At 46.1% G+C, this 16241-nt stretch overlaps 1 protein-coding gene across 2 annotated transcripts; it reads right to left on the bottom strand.

The window, feature by feature from the left end:
- Window positions 1-11929: 11929 nt before the first annotated feature.
- Window positions 11930-16188, bottom strand: SLC35H1 (solute carrier family 35 member H1). 2 transcript variants are annotated; one of them, XM_085316114.1, is made up of 7 exons: window positions 15283-16188; window positions 14988-15060; window positions 14632-14800; window positions 14263-14346; window positions 13755-13930; window positions 12919-13048; window positions 11930-12826 (listed from the first exon to the last, which is right to left on the bottom strand). In XM_085316114.1, the coding sequence occupies exons 2-7, from the start codon at window positions 15051-15053 to the stop codon at window positions 12696-12698; spliced, it is 756 nt and encodes a 251-aa protein (XP_085172240.1). In that variant the 5' UTR covers window positions 15054-15060; window positions 15283-16188; the 3' UTR covers window positions 11930-12695. The 2 variants fall into 2 exon arrangements, with proteins under 2 accessions (XP_085172240.1, XP_085172239.1); XM_085316113.1 differs by having other exon boundaries at window positions 14632-15060; window positions 15283-15301.
- Window positions 16189-16241: the final 53 nt, after the last annotated feature.

Here is a 16241-nt window from a genome sequence, read left to right as displayed (position 1 = left end):
AGCAGAAGGGGGCTGGGCTCAGCACACAGAGGAGTGCTGATGCAGTGGGAGCAACAGGAGATGTACAGCTRAGGGAGATCCTGGGAAAGTCCCAGGACTGGTGTTGCATGGGGCTGAGGGAACAACATGATCTACAAGGACCAATTCCTTCTCACACCTTGCAACCCCACCCTGCAGTGTAGGATCTGAGGTAGAGGCTCCTGCAAGAAACATCCAGGCAAAGGACAGAGCTGCAGCACTGTGCCAGCTATGCCTGTTCTCTGTGCTCCTGGGATGCACTGTTTTGCTTTCCAAGCAGCCCTTGCAGGTGCAGCTGCGGATTCAAGGCACAAGCAAGAGCTGCCCACAGTGCTTCAGCCCTGGGGGAAGAGGAGCACCTGGTGGAAAGACAGAGAATCAACATGAGCTTTACTGCTCCTCCCTTTCGTAATCTCCCAGCTCTGGAGAGTTTTGAGCTGCACTGGGCAGTAATTGAAACCAGGCTCTTTAACACAGGTGCCAATTACTGCTTGTTAACGCAGGCAGCTGATAGATAAAGCAGTCTTTCAGCCCCACTAGGATGAGAAGCACAAAAGCAGAGATGGTAGGGTTACTTATGCTAGCATAGGATGTTGTAGGACAGTTCTGTGCCTTCCTGGTGCTTCAGCAAGCCCTCTTCTGGTGACACAGAGGACAGGTTCCTGCACTCAAGCCCTCTAGCTATATACACCACTGCATCTCTGACCCATCCTCACTTCTCCCCTTTTCCATGCCCAGTTTCCCCACCCTTCCCAGGGGGATGACAGCTGCCTGTTCTCCTTTTCTCTGTTCAAAGCTCCCCTTTGTTTGCGTTTGTGGGGGAGATGTGGCAATGGGGAAAGTGGCTGATCTACAGGGAGCATGCTGATGATGGGGGGCTGGATTCCCAGTAAAAACCTGCTGCTCTTTAGTCTTTTATCCTCCAGGAACTGCTGTCCTGGAGGGACCATGCCTTGGGGAAACCTCAGTGGGTAAATGACAAGAGGAATGATTCATCTGCACCAACATCAAGTAGAGGGGAAATTAGTCTTTCAGGGTAGAAAAAAAGCTGAAACCAGAGCCTGTAGTCAGGCAAATGCAAATAGGAAACACGGCACTGGGCCATACTACCAGGAAAATGCCATCTGCTCTGACTCCTAGCATCCTCCACCCTGTCACGGAAGATACATCAGCTGAGAGATACCAGATTCAGTACAGCAGAACAAGACAGTATTTCTTAGTTGGCATCACACAGGGGCCCTAGATAACTGAATGATCACTTCAGGCCTTAAAAAAATCTATGAAACTGTGGACGTAAGCTACAGATGGCACTGCGTAAGAAAGCAACCCTGATGCCTACATCGTGTTCTCATTTGGCTGGACTGCAGCAGAGGCAACCCCAGCATCCCAGAGTCTACAAGCAACCATGGATATCACCTGGCACCTGAGGATGGATCCAGGAATGCTAGTGCCTCCCAACTTGGCCCTGCCTCTGCCTAGACCCACAACAGGCAGCACTACTACACGGGATGGCACTGAGGAAGCCCAGGATCACCCCTGGGCATAGTAACACCTTCCCTTCCCTGTGATGAGGCTGGTGCAGGGAGAGGCATCCAGAACATTTCCTTGAACCCTCTACCTCCCCGCTCCAACACACACACTCTTTCCTGCTTGCACTGTCCCTGCTGCCCATGCCTGGGCCCAGCAGACTGCTGGTGCATAACTGCCTCCCCTGGCTGCACCACTGGCTGGGGAGTGCAGCTGCAGCTCCTGTTCCAAGTGTAATGGGGAAAAGCGAGGCTGCTGGACACATCAGCAAATGCAGACTTATAGCAGTGTTAGAGCTGTAATGGGAAACCACCTCACCCTGCACCTGTAGGGGTCTGAAACTCCAGCCACTCAGTGAGGCATTGGCAGATTGAGGACGAATGCCTGGAAAGAGACAGGGCACATGGGCACTACATTAGCAGTAGGGTAGGGCAGAGGGCCTGCACCAAGGAAGCCAAAAAACAGTACTCCAGGGCAGGAGCTATGTTGGGTTTGCAGGATTAAATCTCCCACAAGAAACAGCTTAGAAGGAGTGAGTGCTGGGCAGAAGCTGTATCCATCTCCACAGGGCATGCACAAGACAACCAGGGTCTCGGGACCTGCAGTGTATAACCCAAAGACTGGGAGAAGTGCCTGCCTGCAGAGCTTACTAACAGCGCCAGCCTGTGTCTGCCTCATAGCCTAGACTGCCTTTAGAAGGGCATCTGTCAGGCTAATGCAGTGACAGAGCAATGCACTGGTACCTTGCAGCCAAGCCCTCCTGTTTCAATCCTGGCTCCAGTGTCATCAGCCATAACTTACAAATATCACAAGTCCCGTCCTCCAAAACCACAATACATTTTTTAAACCATGCCTGCCTTTCCGTCTTTGCTTGGGGGAATTCCAGCTTTCAGGACTTCCAGGCCCAGCTTTTCACTGTAGCCTATTTTCTAGAGTCCAGAAACTTCATTCCTGACCTACTCCAAGCTGGGCCTCTTTACAGGTACCAAACTGCAGTACCTGGGGCTTGGATGGTGTTATTGAGGAATCACGAATAGGCTGCAGTTCCTACTGCTGGAGAAGACACCCCTACAGTGTTCGTGGCAAGGCAGTAGCCTGAACCATGTAACAGTGCAGCTCAGGGCTCTACCTAGGTGCCTCAGCCTGAGAAAAGAGACAGTTTAGGGGGAGATCTCAGCGCCATCTGCCAGGACTCATCAACTTCCAGCTTCATTTGTACAGTAAATTACATCAATAAGGCAGGTGGGCCTGCCTTATGCAGGAGTCAGGGGACATACTGAAACATGAGGTTAGAAAAATTGCTGGGCTGAGACTAGGAGTGCAGCTTTTAGCACGTTCATGACGATGGCTCCAATTAGTGCAATTACAGGGCTTGGCTGCATCTTCCTGACTGTGATTTTCATTAAAAATTGCATGGTCAATTCTGCTATTTTTTCTCTGGGCAAGCAGCCAGAAGCTGGCAGCAGCCTCTGCTCCTGGCAATGCCCACAAGAAGGGCAGGAACAGACTGCTCCCCAGGGAGCAGAGTCTAACAACACAGGCCCAGCCAGGCACTCAGAAGTCTTGGCTYCTGGCAGTGACAAGACTGCCTAGGAGAGGAGAAATGTGTCCCACAGCTACCTGTCCTGTAAGAACAGCAGTCTTCAYAGGAGGCTTAACGGCATTCAGCACAACTGGTCCCTCAGCAGCAAATACCATCACGAATAACATACCACTCTCCAAAGTCCCAGATGTAGCTCAGTTTTGGCTGCAGCATCTTTCTTAAAGTAAAGCAAGACAAACAGCCTCCAAGATTGTTCACAAATCTATGACTCCCCAAGCAACTCCAGGATATAGAACCTCTCAGGTTCGCGTAACTCCAGAAAAAGAAGATATCTCCATGTATTGGGTGCAGACTAGAAGCAAGAGTTCTTCAAGCATGCTTAGAGAGCAGAGACTCAAGGCTGTGGACATCAAAACCTGCATACCCCAGTAATGGGGGGAGAGGAAGAAACAGAGCCTCAGTGCAGAAGCAGGGATACAGAGATAGTGGCAAGGCTTTGCCACTGCAAAGATCATAGATGAATGTGAGCCCCCTGCAGCCCTAGGTTGAGTGGAAACCAGCCTTCCAGATGTCAGCACCCTTAGCTCCCCTTTCCCCACTACACTAAGCACCAAACATATAGTAAAAGTTGCAGCAATCTTTAACTGAACAAGAAATGAAGCACAGCTTGAGGCAGCCCTACTGCTGGGCGGCAAGTTCCATGTTGCTGCTCTGCCTTGCTAATCCTGGGCATCACAGAGCCAGGCTGACTTTCCCACTATAAGATGGAGCTGCTGTGACACTACAGTAAGTTTATCAACCATCCTGTCTGCTAGGCAGAAAACTGGGGAGGGCTGAAGGGTTTGCAGGAACACTTCCTCTTGCCCTCAGAAATTTCATTGTGTTGAAATTTCATCAGGAAGCCAATCATCTGTTCTTCAAGAAGGGAGAAGGGGGAAGAGAGGGAAGCAAAATCAGCACACGTGAACACCTGGTCTTACAGGCAAGAATGGAGTTTGCAGCAGTGCAGCATCTCTGAGATTCATTCAACTTTGCTTCTGTTGGTTAATTAGTTCAAATACCATCAATATTAAATCACAGCCAGCATGCATCCTCTACATTGCTCATAGAAAGACAGAAGCACATGGAAGCAAGGGTACACGCACACAAAGGTATGCACATACTCATGTCTGCACATATGTGCACATATATTCTCATGCAAATGTGTACACATAACCTGCATTTATGAATGAGTCACATTTCATGATTATGGCTGCATGTCAGATTGTGTGTGCGTGTGCCAACATAGACAGGAAGGCCTGTACAGTACAAGCATAAACTTGCATATTCTTCCACACCAATATGCTACTGTGTCTGTGTTGCTGCATGCACATGCAAGTCTCACCAGCACTATGATGCTCAAGATTCTGTGATTCTTTGAAGAGTGGTTCCGACATGTTCAGCCTTTACACTCTTCCTTCGAGAAAGGAGGATGAACTGAACTGTTCCATACAATGCTTCACTGTAGATAAACCTATTTCACCCATACTCTAAAGCAGCCCCTAACTCAGGGGCACCTCAGCAAACAGAGTCTGCATGACTAACCTGCATCACTCCCCTCAGAAGACTGCCAGTAGCAACCTGTGGCACAGACAAAAAGATCTCTTGAAGGCAAGAGACCTCACAGCCCTGCATCTGCACACAGGGCTGTGTTAACTCTGTGCATCCAGTTCCAAGAGCACTATACCAGTTCAAGTCCGAAACAGTTTCATTGAAGGCAAGAGGCCGTGACCACCTCTGTACAAGGCGAAGGAGCTGCACAGCCACCCAAGGCTTATTTCCAGAGGCAAGTAGGATGCCAGCGCTACCCCCAGCTCCCACTCCTCTCTGTCAACCCCTCTGTAGTGTCTTCCTGTCTCCTCAATAGATTCTGACCCTCCTTCCTCATCCCCAGGGTCTGCACTTCACTGCTACCATCACAGGTTTACGCCTTCTCATTTTCTCTGTACTATTGCTACAGTGCTCTCTGCTTCCTTCTCCTTCCTCCTTTGAGCCCTTCATCCTTGCTATGTGCTTGCCTCTCTATTTCTGATATTTTCAGGGATTTTTCTTGAAGTAAGGGATGAGTGGGAGTTTTTTTTTTTTCATTAAATTTTGGGGCTTATTCAAGTAAGATGGACAGTATCCAACAGAAATGTAGTGCTGCTTCCCTTACCACTCTGCTGCACTCCCCCACAGCAGTACAGTCCCACTCCACCCATCCTGAGTTCTCCCCATAACTCTGCCATACTCCCCAGAAGCCACCCTGCATCCTAGTCCTGTTCCTGAGCAAGATGAGATTCAAGCACAGCGGAGTCAGTTTGAGGACACAGCTCCAGTTTCAGCAAAAGCAAGGATGAAGCCCATCAGCTTCATTTTTAGACCTATTTCAGAACCTGACCATAGGAAGATGCTTGTGAGATGGTCATCTAGGACCCACTCCCTTATCTTCCAAGGCTGCTGGGGAGGGGAGGCAGAGCACACACGGAGAGAAAGAACCCCACACCACATCCTAGCAGAGTAGCCTCATCTGCCATTTTCTCAGAGGGTAACAAAGTGTTTAACCCTTGCCTCCTGCTGTGGTCCCTGCCAATGCCTGCATTCTCAGTCTGCCCGCTGGGCTCATGCACTCAACTCGCTGCTTGAACTAGCAGAGCCTGCAAGATCAGGTGTGCCTAACTGCAAAAAAACAAGATCTGCCCTGAGAGCTCCAGGGTAGGGCTGGAGTATCAAGATCTCTTTTCAGTGCTCTCAGGGAGCCAGAGTCCCAAGAAGAAGGCACTCAGGAGAACASCAAACCCCTCAAACTGGGGAGAAACCCCATCAGTTTCATAGTAGTTCAAGCAGCAGTACCTGAGGGGAACAAAGGAAATGCTCTTTATTTCCACGAGGAATCTTAGCCCAAGACTAGGGATCCACATTCAGTGCACAGGGAAGCTGGGCAGCCCAACAGGGGACATGGGGATGACCATAACCAGACACTGTTACATTCCCTCACAGAAAATAGCAACAAAAACTGATTCACCAAATTGCTAATTTACATCTAGGCTAGAGGCAGCATGAAACAAATAGTAATATAATGTTACGTTGCACTAAAATTATTTACAGCATCACTGAGTTCATATCTGGGATTGAATGAGATATTGGTAGGATTCAAAGGCCCTCCAAGCACACTGTTCCTTCCTCAGCTCTACCTCCTGCCTTTCCCAGGACAGCTTCCACACAGACAAGAAATACAGCCATAGCCCCTACTCGTTCCTTGTGGCTAGATCAACTCTGCACGCCCAAGCCCACCTCTGTCTACCAGCACAGACCAGGACTATAGCAGCTGGGCATCCCCACACAGCCAGTGCTTCTACTTTGTTTCTACAACACTGCCTGTTGGGAAAGAATACTAAAGCAGCCAAGAACAGGGTGCTCTGTCCTGCACCCTATGGCATTCTCAACTAGAAGTCCTAATCAAACCTAATCCAAAGCCAACATAGCTGAAGCCTGGTGAAACTCTGCAGTAGAGGAGCCTTACATACATAGCAGTCAGGGTGAGAGCAAAAGCAAAGTGCAACGAGAAGCAGGAAAGAAGGTCAAAAAGTGGTAAAAGAACATCTATCACAGATACTCTATCCCTAACTTACTGTTTCTCAGAATTTAGGGAACACAAGTGCTTCTGGAAGGCTAAGAGGTGCAATTTATAAGGTAAGTTTCCCAAAAAAGACAGTTCTGTCCAACTCTATAGCTGGACCTCCCTGCTTTAAAGTATTTGCCCATTTCTCACAGTATCAACACTGTTTCCTCATTTTCTGTCTTCACTGTACCCTCCACCTCTGCATCTCTCCTACCCAAAGCCTCAAAATTTATGATGAAAAACTGGTTCCACTTATCACAAATTACATGATTTCCCCATCTGCCATCATAGTGCTTCTGCCATTGCTCAAGGAGTGAAATAGAGCAAACAGCCACAGTGGCTGTGAGTGAACAGGAACACAACATTTGGATTTGGGACTAAGAACCAGCAATATTGGCATGGGGAGGAGGAAGGGATAAAGGGGCACATACACACTGTGCTYCCTCCCTTGAAAGCTTAGGCTCTCACAAGAAGCTGTTACAAAACAAGATAAACCCACAAACAWTAGGATCCTCTCAATTTCCTTCTATGTTTCCCAGGCAACACCTAGCACTCAACAACAGTTTAGAGTGCAAAGCCCCCTCTGTTTGGTCATTTAATGGCAGGAAGATGAAGAGACTTAAGCAGAGCTTCTTACAGCTTATTGTTTGGTCACCCCAGTTTGGCACCTGCAGCAGTGACATTTACATCCAACATTACACTGTATTTAAATCCAATCTTCCATGCTGGAGCTCTGAAAATCTAATGAAGGAGGTGCATTTCTGCTTCTAGCATACAGATCCACAGCTACCTTTGCATACACGGGTTGGAGGGCATGACAGCATCATGAAGGCAGGTGTGCATGGATCTCAGCAGGAATGCTCCAGGCTACAAAAAATCATTTGGATCCAGGACTGTTGCCCAGACAAACATGTAACTGTGGATGTTAAAAGAAACCCTAGTAACTGTGGTAGAGAGGTCTCAACAGACCTGGTCAAGTCACACAGTATCAGACAGCACTCCAAGATGAAGATCCTTGCTTCAATCAAAGGGCAGGCCATGTGTTCAATATTTGGCCAGGCACATAGTTTAGCATTCCTGCTGAGTACTTGCTTCAGTGATCTGTGGAATGAGGTGCTGAAGAGCCAACAGTATCTATTCTCATGTATAAGCAGGTGAAGTCCTTCTTACAGCATACTGAGGCCTGACCATGAGCCTTCACCTCACACAGACCTGACTCAAGGCTAGTGTGCAAACAGATCTCCACTTGTCACACAATTCCCGATCCAGCTGTTCAAGTAAAGGCTAAAGGAACAAAGGTTCAGCGCTTAAATCATATGCAAGATGGCCTGAAGAACATGCTCCTGGCACAGCCCTCAAACCTGTCAGGGCTCAATAAGAAATTGCATTCACCAACTACACCCACAAAGGGCTTGTACCTTCCCTCTCCGTGGGGAGCATCATACTACTGTCGGGGTATGACACCTCTCTGTGAGGCATCATACCTCATYTCAAACAAGTCCTGAGCATCCTGTGAAACAAATACCCCTTCCTACCTTCCTCTAGCAAACCTGACCAGATTTAAATCTTATGGTTTTAACATTTGGGAGCTGTTCTAGTATTTTAGAGCTGTGGCCAGCAGGAAACATGCTATTCCAAACAACCTTCTAAAAATCAATGTGCCATTTCATCTGAATGGTAGGAAGAAGCCTAACATATAACTGACAAAAAAGGACTTTTAGAGCAGTAAAAAGGCCATGTACACATTTACTTAATCTCCCACAGGTACGTAGGAAGGTACCAATTCTTCAAGTTGCCCAGTAGGGTATCTGTTCCCAGATTTTCCTATTAGAATCTGATTTAGAGTCTAAATGTCCTTTAGATATATTCATTCTAACTTCTGTATCTTGGCCAGTTTTGCAGGAATGGTTCTTCACAGATAGTTCCTCATATTCTATCCTTTACAGCCAAGAAGTTTCTTATGAGATGCTTGGTACAGACAATCTAACCTTTCTACTTTCTTTTTCCCAAACATCTGCTACTGAACTCACCACCTACATCTAGAAACTAACATGGTACTTAACATAATTAATTGATACACATCCCTCCACATCAGTTAAAATATCCAGAAGCTTTAGTTGCTGGGTTTTTTTCCCTCAAAAAAAAAAATCATCAAGAGTAGGTAGATGAGATTGTCAGCACATGTTCTTTCTCCTTTATTTTTATGGAGAGAATCCAGAAACCAATCATCAAGAACAAAGAACCCCTCCCTCCACCCCATACTGTTATATTTTAAATAAAGAAAATCATAACTTATAATCCTGACTCTAAGTGCAAAGGCAACTGAAGTTCCTGCCCCAGCTAGCTCTCAAATTCCATCCACACACAGTAGAATGAAAAGTTAAAGGTGGAACTAAAAGGAACAGAAGTACCTCTGCTATTCAGAAACCCTCAGTGCATTCTTTCCTGGGATCCCCAAGTCCCATCACCTCTGTTCCTTAAGCCTGTGGCAGAAGAATCTACCGTACTGAATGGAAGTATTAAATACAACTGTTGGTACCTGCTGGGCTGGTGTAGTACCTTCATTTTATATATGTTGCAGCAGGAGTAAAACAGATATTTGGAGCACAGCTAGCTGTGCAGTCACGTCATTTCTTGAGCCTGGAACACAGTGCGTGCTTGGTCAGAAAGAATCACATTTACACACCGACCAACAYTGGATTTGTTTGACATTGGATCTGCTTCAGTCCTGACCTTCCTGTTGAATTTTGGGGATAAATAAAGACAGAGTKCCAGGCAAAACCTTCAGGTTGGTGACAGTACTGCTATTGCCAAAAAGTCCTGCCAGAGAAAACCTTCTGAAAAAAAGGTCCTCATGGGAACAACTGAGCACTTACTGGGAACTAGGAGCAACTTCCTTCCTGCACTACTGGAGCAGAGGAAACCATGTTAGGGGGAGGGAGGAAGGAAGGGAGGGAGAAGAAAGGCAAAAAAGAATCCTGCCTTTTCTGCACACAAGCAGTCATAGCATGATCAGCTTTATGCCAGGGAAATTCCTGCAGAGAATTGCACAGGAAAAAGTAATATAAAGACTGCAAAACAGCAACTCTTCTCAGAAGCAGAGTGGATTGTAGTCTCAAGCAGAGATCCTTCCGGGGCTGCTTTCATCAATGCTCATGTAGCTACAGAGCAAAAAACCTGTCCAGCGTAGCACTGCAGACCCAGGGAAGAAGTAGAAGTACTCCAGCTTGAGCAGGATCAGGGACTCCTTGTTGTGTGCTGGTCTCAGAAACAGGTGCTGAATATGGCCTGCCATGAGCTCTGCTCCTTGCACCACAAGATCCTTGCCTGGTTTTATAAGGTTGGAGGCAGACTTTTCCCCCAGTGAAGCTCAAGGAATAATTACTTATTAATTATCAGTGAGCTCCTCATAAGGGTTTTTTAATTAATGGGCAGGAATAGGATAGAGATCCTCTGCCCAAGCTGGGTGCTAGAACAGGATTCCTTTCCAGAGCAGGCGGGTGATGCTCAATTATTCCCACAAGCAAACGGGACTACCTGTACCACATGCTGTGATAGAATCATGAAGCAGTAGACACTTTTGTGTTTCTCTTCCCAGGTTCTTCTTATCTCTTTCTCTGAAGAAGAATAAATTTTACTGAATAAGGAAACAGATGGCTACCAAGCCTCACCAGAAACAGCTTTCCGGGGAGATGTGCAGCACTAACTGCTCATCTCAAAAGCCATTCTTAGCCCTACCTCCCCACTGAATGATAGTGCCAGTTATGTCTATATCAGAAATGCAAAGGGTGGGCACTGCTTCTTAAGGCATTTCCTYTGTCTTAAAGGAGGAACAACTCTGGAAGCAACAGACTACAAAGCTCTGCAGTTCAAAAGAAGCGCTTATATTGGCACAGTCAGATTTCACCTTCAAGCACAGTATGGTACAAAACCTTGACTGAACAAAGCTATATTTTCTTTAGATCTGCAGGGATCTGAAATTCCAGTCTAAGAGCTATGCAGTAGAAAGATGCCCAAGAATGCCAAGGACAGTGGCAAGTGAAATGCAAAGAGCAGCTGCAATATTGATAAACACTGATTACTCTCAAAAATCATCACTACCCTACATGAAGTACAATATTTAGGTTTTTTTACCAAAACAGATAGAACTTACACCTATCAGGAGGGCAGACAGGGTGAACCCTGCTGGAAGAATCATGAATCTTAGCTATTAGAAAATCTAGCTAGGTCAACTCTGCTGGCAGCTCTGCAAATTGGCATGAAGGAGGTCACAGAACAAGCCATTCTCAGCTCCAGGAAACATCCCACTGGATGCACAGGATCCTTAACTGTGCCAGCCTAGCCAGGAGCTGCTGGTTCAGTAGCTTTAAGTGGGGTAGTTGCACCACCTGCTGTCTGTTCCACATAAAGCTACTAGCATCTATCAGAACATGATTAAAGATGATCAGTATTGACAAGTTTTTTCTTCCTCAGAACCACAATTTTTTGCAGTATATGCTCTTGATAAAAGTCACCAAGAAAGATTCCTTGTATCTGAAATTTATGAAGTGATATTAGGAGAGGTACTCAGTCCAAACAGTCAAAATGGTTCAGGTTCTCAAACAGAACACAAGAAATTCAGTTTAATATCCAGTTCCTTAAGGAGTGAGATTTCACTGTTATCCCTTTGGAAAGCTCTCAAATTTCCTCCCTGCCTACCCCCAAAACTACAAAAGCCAACACAGAACAAAACTTCTGAAGAGGACAAAATTTTGCCAGACAGGAAAATCACCACCTTCTCAACCCTACTTGTGGCTTAGCAGGAAGCAAACAGTCACGTCATAAATTCTACACCCTTCCACTTTCCTAGTGGTATGCACTAGGAGTTTCAGCATTAAATGACCCAACCTAATCGAACAAAGTGATCAGATTCCTATAGGAAGCCACAATACTAAAAGTTTTCTTAGGGTTTGGGGTCTTAGAGATGCACAAAAGCAGACAAGTCAGTCTGTTCTCTTACTGAGCACAAATACAAGCTATGGAAGAAGATCCTCTTAATACTAGAGATCAAAGATCCTGTTCACATGCAAATATTTTATGTGCCAGGCCTCAGAAATAATTGCGAAAGCAGTAGCAAGGCCAGTGTAAACCTAAAATGTAGTAAAGTCCAGAAGAATGACCTCTACTTGCTGAAGTATAGTTATACAATGTACAGACAGAAGAGAATCAGAAAACCATTTTATTAAAAAAACAAAATACAAAACACACCCACTCTCATACTTTCTGCTAAGGTTACTTCTCAAGTGTTACCTCCTGTGATGTTGCTCTCTCCCCTGGGCCTGCTGGGCCAGCAGTACTTGCATCTCCCTGTCCTTCCCCCATCATCACTCTACTATGTCCGGTTAGTCCAAAATACCAGCAGGCACTTACTTCTTGCTTTATCATCCACACAGAACACAGTTTACCACGGACAAATGCTCTTCCTCCCATTGTGGCAAGTTTTACATTTATCTGATCATCTGTTCCCGCTAAAAGAGGAGCTGCCATTTGGCAGAACTATAAGGAAAGTGTAGGAAKATGTATCTACCTTCTCCCTTGGTAGCCGAAGCCTAAACAACACTAAAATGATCCCTCAACCTGCAGTTCAGACATGCTCATGCTCACTGTACAGTTCATGACCTACATTCTCACTATACAGCCTTGAGGATTCCCCAATTAGTTTTCTATAGCATTCCTCAATCTCACCACTCCTTTCTACTTCCACAGATTCAGAGCTTGTATTACAAGTTTACTCTGTGGGAGACGGGCACTGCCCATTTCATGGGCAGTCTCCACAGACCCATTCTGCAGTAGAACAGCAGAACTTTCACCAGGCCCTGGATCTCCTTTGGGAAATCATGCACAGAGACTCTTGGACCTTCCTCCTAGATAGCTGTCAGGTAGGTCCAATAAGGACACAGAGCAGTGGACTTTGTGCTTTAGGCTCAGTCAGTGTTGTTGCGCAGGTCCAACATACTCTTCCTCCTCCTCCTCCTCCTCCCCACATTCAGCATGTCGCAGCAGCAGTTCCAGGTCAGGGTTGGAGGTGGCGTCTTTGTGTAGCTTCAGTGCTTTTTCACCTGCATGCAGATAGTCCATTTAGTCACTAAATCACTAGAATATCCATCAAACCTGACGTTAGCAAGAAGCTGGGGGTTTAAAAGAAAATCACCTTTAGAATTGATGGCTTTGAGAATGACATGCAGGGAGATTCCTGAAAGACAGACAGCAAAGCCCAGCCAGTTCAAGAGACTGAGGTGGTCTCCCAGTACACGTGTGGCAAGAAGCAAGATGCAGATTTCCTGTGGAAAGAAAAAAAACATGAGAGGTGGCAGGGCAGGTCCTGATGTGACAAGCATGAGATGTTTTACAGCTCTGGCCTGTATCAAGATGCCAGCCTGCTAATTTCCCTCAGTATATTCCTCAGCATAGAAAGAGTTCCAAAAACAGATTAAAGAAACGGAATGATTTGCCATACTCTAGAGTCAGGGATTTTAAGTCTTTTCACTGCAGTTTGGCTACACAGGAATCCTGTAACTTCCATGTCATGGATGACAAGTTTTGCATGTCACCATTCAGCTCAAAAGTACATGCACTAGACTCTTCAAAGGAGTAGAGAATGTGTCATACAAGGTCAAATGGGTTACCTCAAACCAGTGGTTTGTCCTTATTCAGGTCTGAGGGTCCTTCTTACTCACCTTTTCTCCCACAGCATCCATCAATCATGAGGCCCATGCATTTGAACCTCTCCTAAAGCCAAATAAACTTTGGGCATAATGGTATTTCTTGTAAAACAGCCATTAGCCTCTGCCCCTTGCTGTCAGGGTAGCAGAGACCACAAGGACTTTACTGCAGAGACTRCAAAGCAAAGAAGCATGCTCCTTTGAGGGGAGAACAGAAATAACAGAAGACCACTTCTAGGGCTGTAAGAAAGTCCCCATCACTCCAGGGTCATTAGGGGTGGCACGATACTTGCCTTCTAGTCTTAACACAGGAACCATGCCTTACCTTAAAAATGCCAGCAATAGAAAGGGTGAGGCTAGATGTTCTGGAAACCAAGAGGAACTCAGAAAAACCTAGCCCAAAGGCAAGAATTCCACCCAAGAACAACTTTCCTATTAGGGAGAACAGCACTCCTGCTTCATGGAAACGGAAGAGCTTCTCTGACACAGACAAAGGCAGGCCTATGGAACAAGAAAGTGAGTAGAAGAGTATCTTTGCCAACACCCAGGATGCCCCACAAGAAGATAGGGGTAGACTGCTCACATTCCACTATCAGGAGGATGGTGAGTCAGTTCTTTAAGCCCTTATTTTCACAAGTAAGCTATGCTACTAGTCCTGCATACTCTTTAATATTTTGGCAATACAAAGGCTATTTTAGTCATTTTAACTCAAGGTCTCTACTTCATAAAATTTGCAGCTGCTCGCTTATCTTCATGAATCATCTCAGACAACAAATCACTGAACAATCCCCATTCCAAAAAGCTGCCCTTCTTTCAATAATTAACTCACGCACCCTCAAACACCACAAAGAGAGGGAAGAGCCCCAGGAACATAAGCGGCTGCAGATGAAACATGGTATCAATGGGATTCTGGAGCCCTGAAGGAAGAGAATCAGTAACAACAGGTAGCAACAAGCCAGGGACTGCATAGCTCCTGGAGCCTTTACAAGTACTGCTTTTAGACATATACCATATTTGTAAYACCCATCCCTACAATGCTGCAGAGGCCAAGCCACTTTCATTGCCCATCAACAAACGATGTTGCCCCAAGTTTCAAATACCATTCCTTACATCGGAACTTTTGTATCTGCAGCAAGACTACCACCTCCTCATTCCCCTCCCCACCACCAGCACCATCACCCACTTCCTAACTCCCTACATACCCAGTTCAGCCTTCTGCATAAGTATCTGTGTGAGAGTCCAGCGAATACCCCCAAGGAAAGAAGCACACAGCACCAGCATGAACCCCTGTGTGTTGAACTGCGTGGACTTGTAGGTGAACATGAAGAGCCCCCCAGCGATGAGCAGAACCACCAGCACCAATGCTACCCTCTGGGTGAGAGCAAACACAAAGTCACTACAGAGACTACTAGAGCTGAACAAAGACAGATACCTCCTTTCCTTCAGATCCATCCACACATCTGCTTTCCTCTTCCATTTATATATTTCTCTGTACTGCACACTGTATTTTCCTGGGCCTGACCCTCTGCCTCCCTAAAGCATTGCATGGGACCCTTACCACTTCCTCCAGTTTGAAGAAGAGTGAAAAGAGCAAGATGAAGAGAACAGCAGATGATTTGGTCATCGTGTAGCTGTAAGGACCAAAACACACTGTCAGTCTTCTCCAATGCAGTCTTTCCCAGTAAACCACTATTAGGAAATCAACCACCCAGTTGTATGTTGCTACCAACAAACTATCAACTCCCCTGCATGCCAACCCACTAGGCCAGGTGCCCATTCAAGAAACGGACCCTCACAAACCATTTTCCAAACCACACCAGAGAAATCCCAGGGAGGATGGGATTTGTACTCACAGGGAGACAGTGACATACAGGAAGCTCCAGTTACTCAGCCCAATATCCAAGGAAGTTGACAAAGCTAAGGAAGCAAAGAAAAAATCCTGATGTTAACCTTCTTCCACAACACAAAAAAACTCTGCTACTTGACCAGGAACACAGAGAGACAAGCAGACCTAGAAAACTCCTTTCCTCAGGTGAACTTTTCTATGCCAATATGACTTAGATACTCACAGCTCTCTATTTCTATCCTGCTCCCTGTGATTCAAGCAGGGTCTAGAACCATGCCAACAGAACATATACTATACACAAGCCCAGAAACAAGTCTTGTCCTCCCTGTGATCAAAAGCCATCACAGATTTGCAATATTTAAAGTATTTTTGAACACATCAAAGTGTGATAGCTCCTAAGTAAGAAGGCCACCTTAAGAAGTCCAAAGAGGCAAGTCTGGCAACAAATCTCATTACAGATCCCGAATCCTGGTCCAGCTCTTGTTATAGTCTATTTTCCTTTGTACAAAGGTGACTGAATCAGGATAATATACTACCCAGAATTGTTGAGGTAAATAATGGTGTTCTGTATTCTAAGCATGAGCTTCCCCTGTTGGTCTCAGCTACTACAGTTCTACGTATCATATACTGTGAACTTACGTGTCATAAAGATCAAGAAACTCCCATCAGAAAAAAACTACCGAAATAATATAAATGCATGACTTAACACYAACGTTACAAAGAACTATCCTGTAGAGACAACTTAGGGAAATACGCTACGATGTTCTCATTGTACGCTCACACGCACATCACTGGCTCCTTCAGAAAAATATGTTCAGTTCTGCCTTTTTATGTTTTAACTAGCTTTGTCACAACCGATGCTTACAGCGCATCTAAAGCTTAAAGTAAAGAGCCAGGCCCAGACCACGGCTACGGAACCGCGCGGGACGGGTCAGCAGCGCGAGGCCGCCGCGGGCCCCGCCGAGC

This window comes from Rhea americana, unplaced genomic scaffold (assembly GCF_003343005.1).
Source record: "Rhea americana isolate MKP2758 unplaced genomic scaffold, rheAme1 scaffold_450, whole genome shotgun sequence".
In the NCBI taxonomy this organism is placed as follows: Eukaryota; Metazoa; Chordata; class Aves; order Rheiformes; family Rheidae; genus Rhea; species Rhea americana.
This window is presented reverse-complemented; position numbering and strand designations above follow the sequence as displayed.

Excerpts from the sequence above, each read along its gene's own strand:
- SLC35H1 (XM_085316113.1), bottom strand. The coding sequence starts at position 14,881 with ATGGATCTGAAGGAAAGGAGGTATCTGTCTTTGTTCAGCTCTAGTAGT. Across the intron at positions 14,347-14,631 it reads TATGCAGAAGGCTGAACTGG|GGCTCCAGAATCCCATTGAT; the intron begins GTATGTAGGGAG and ends CTCTTCCTTCAG. Across the intron at positions 13,931-14,262 it reads TCTCTTTGTGGTGTTTGAGG|GCCTGCCTTTGTCTGTGTCA; the intron begins GTGCGTGAGTTA and ends CTTGTTCCATAG.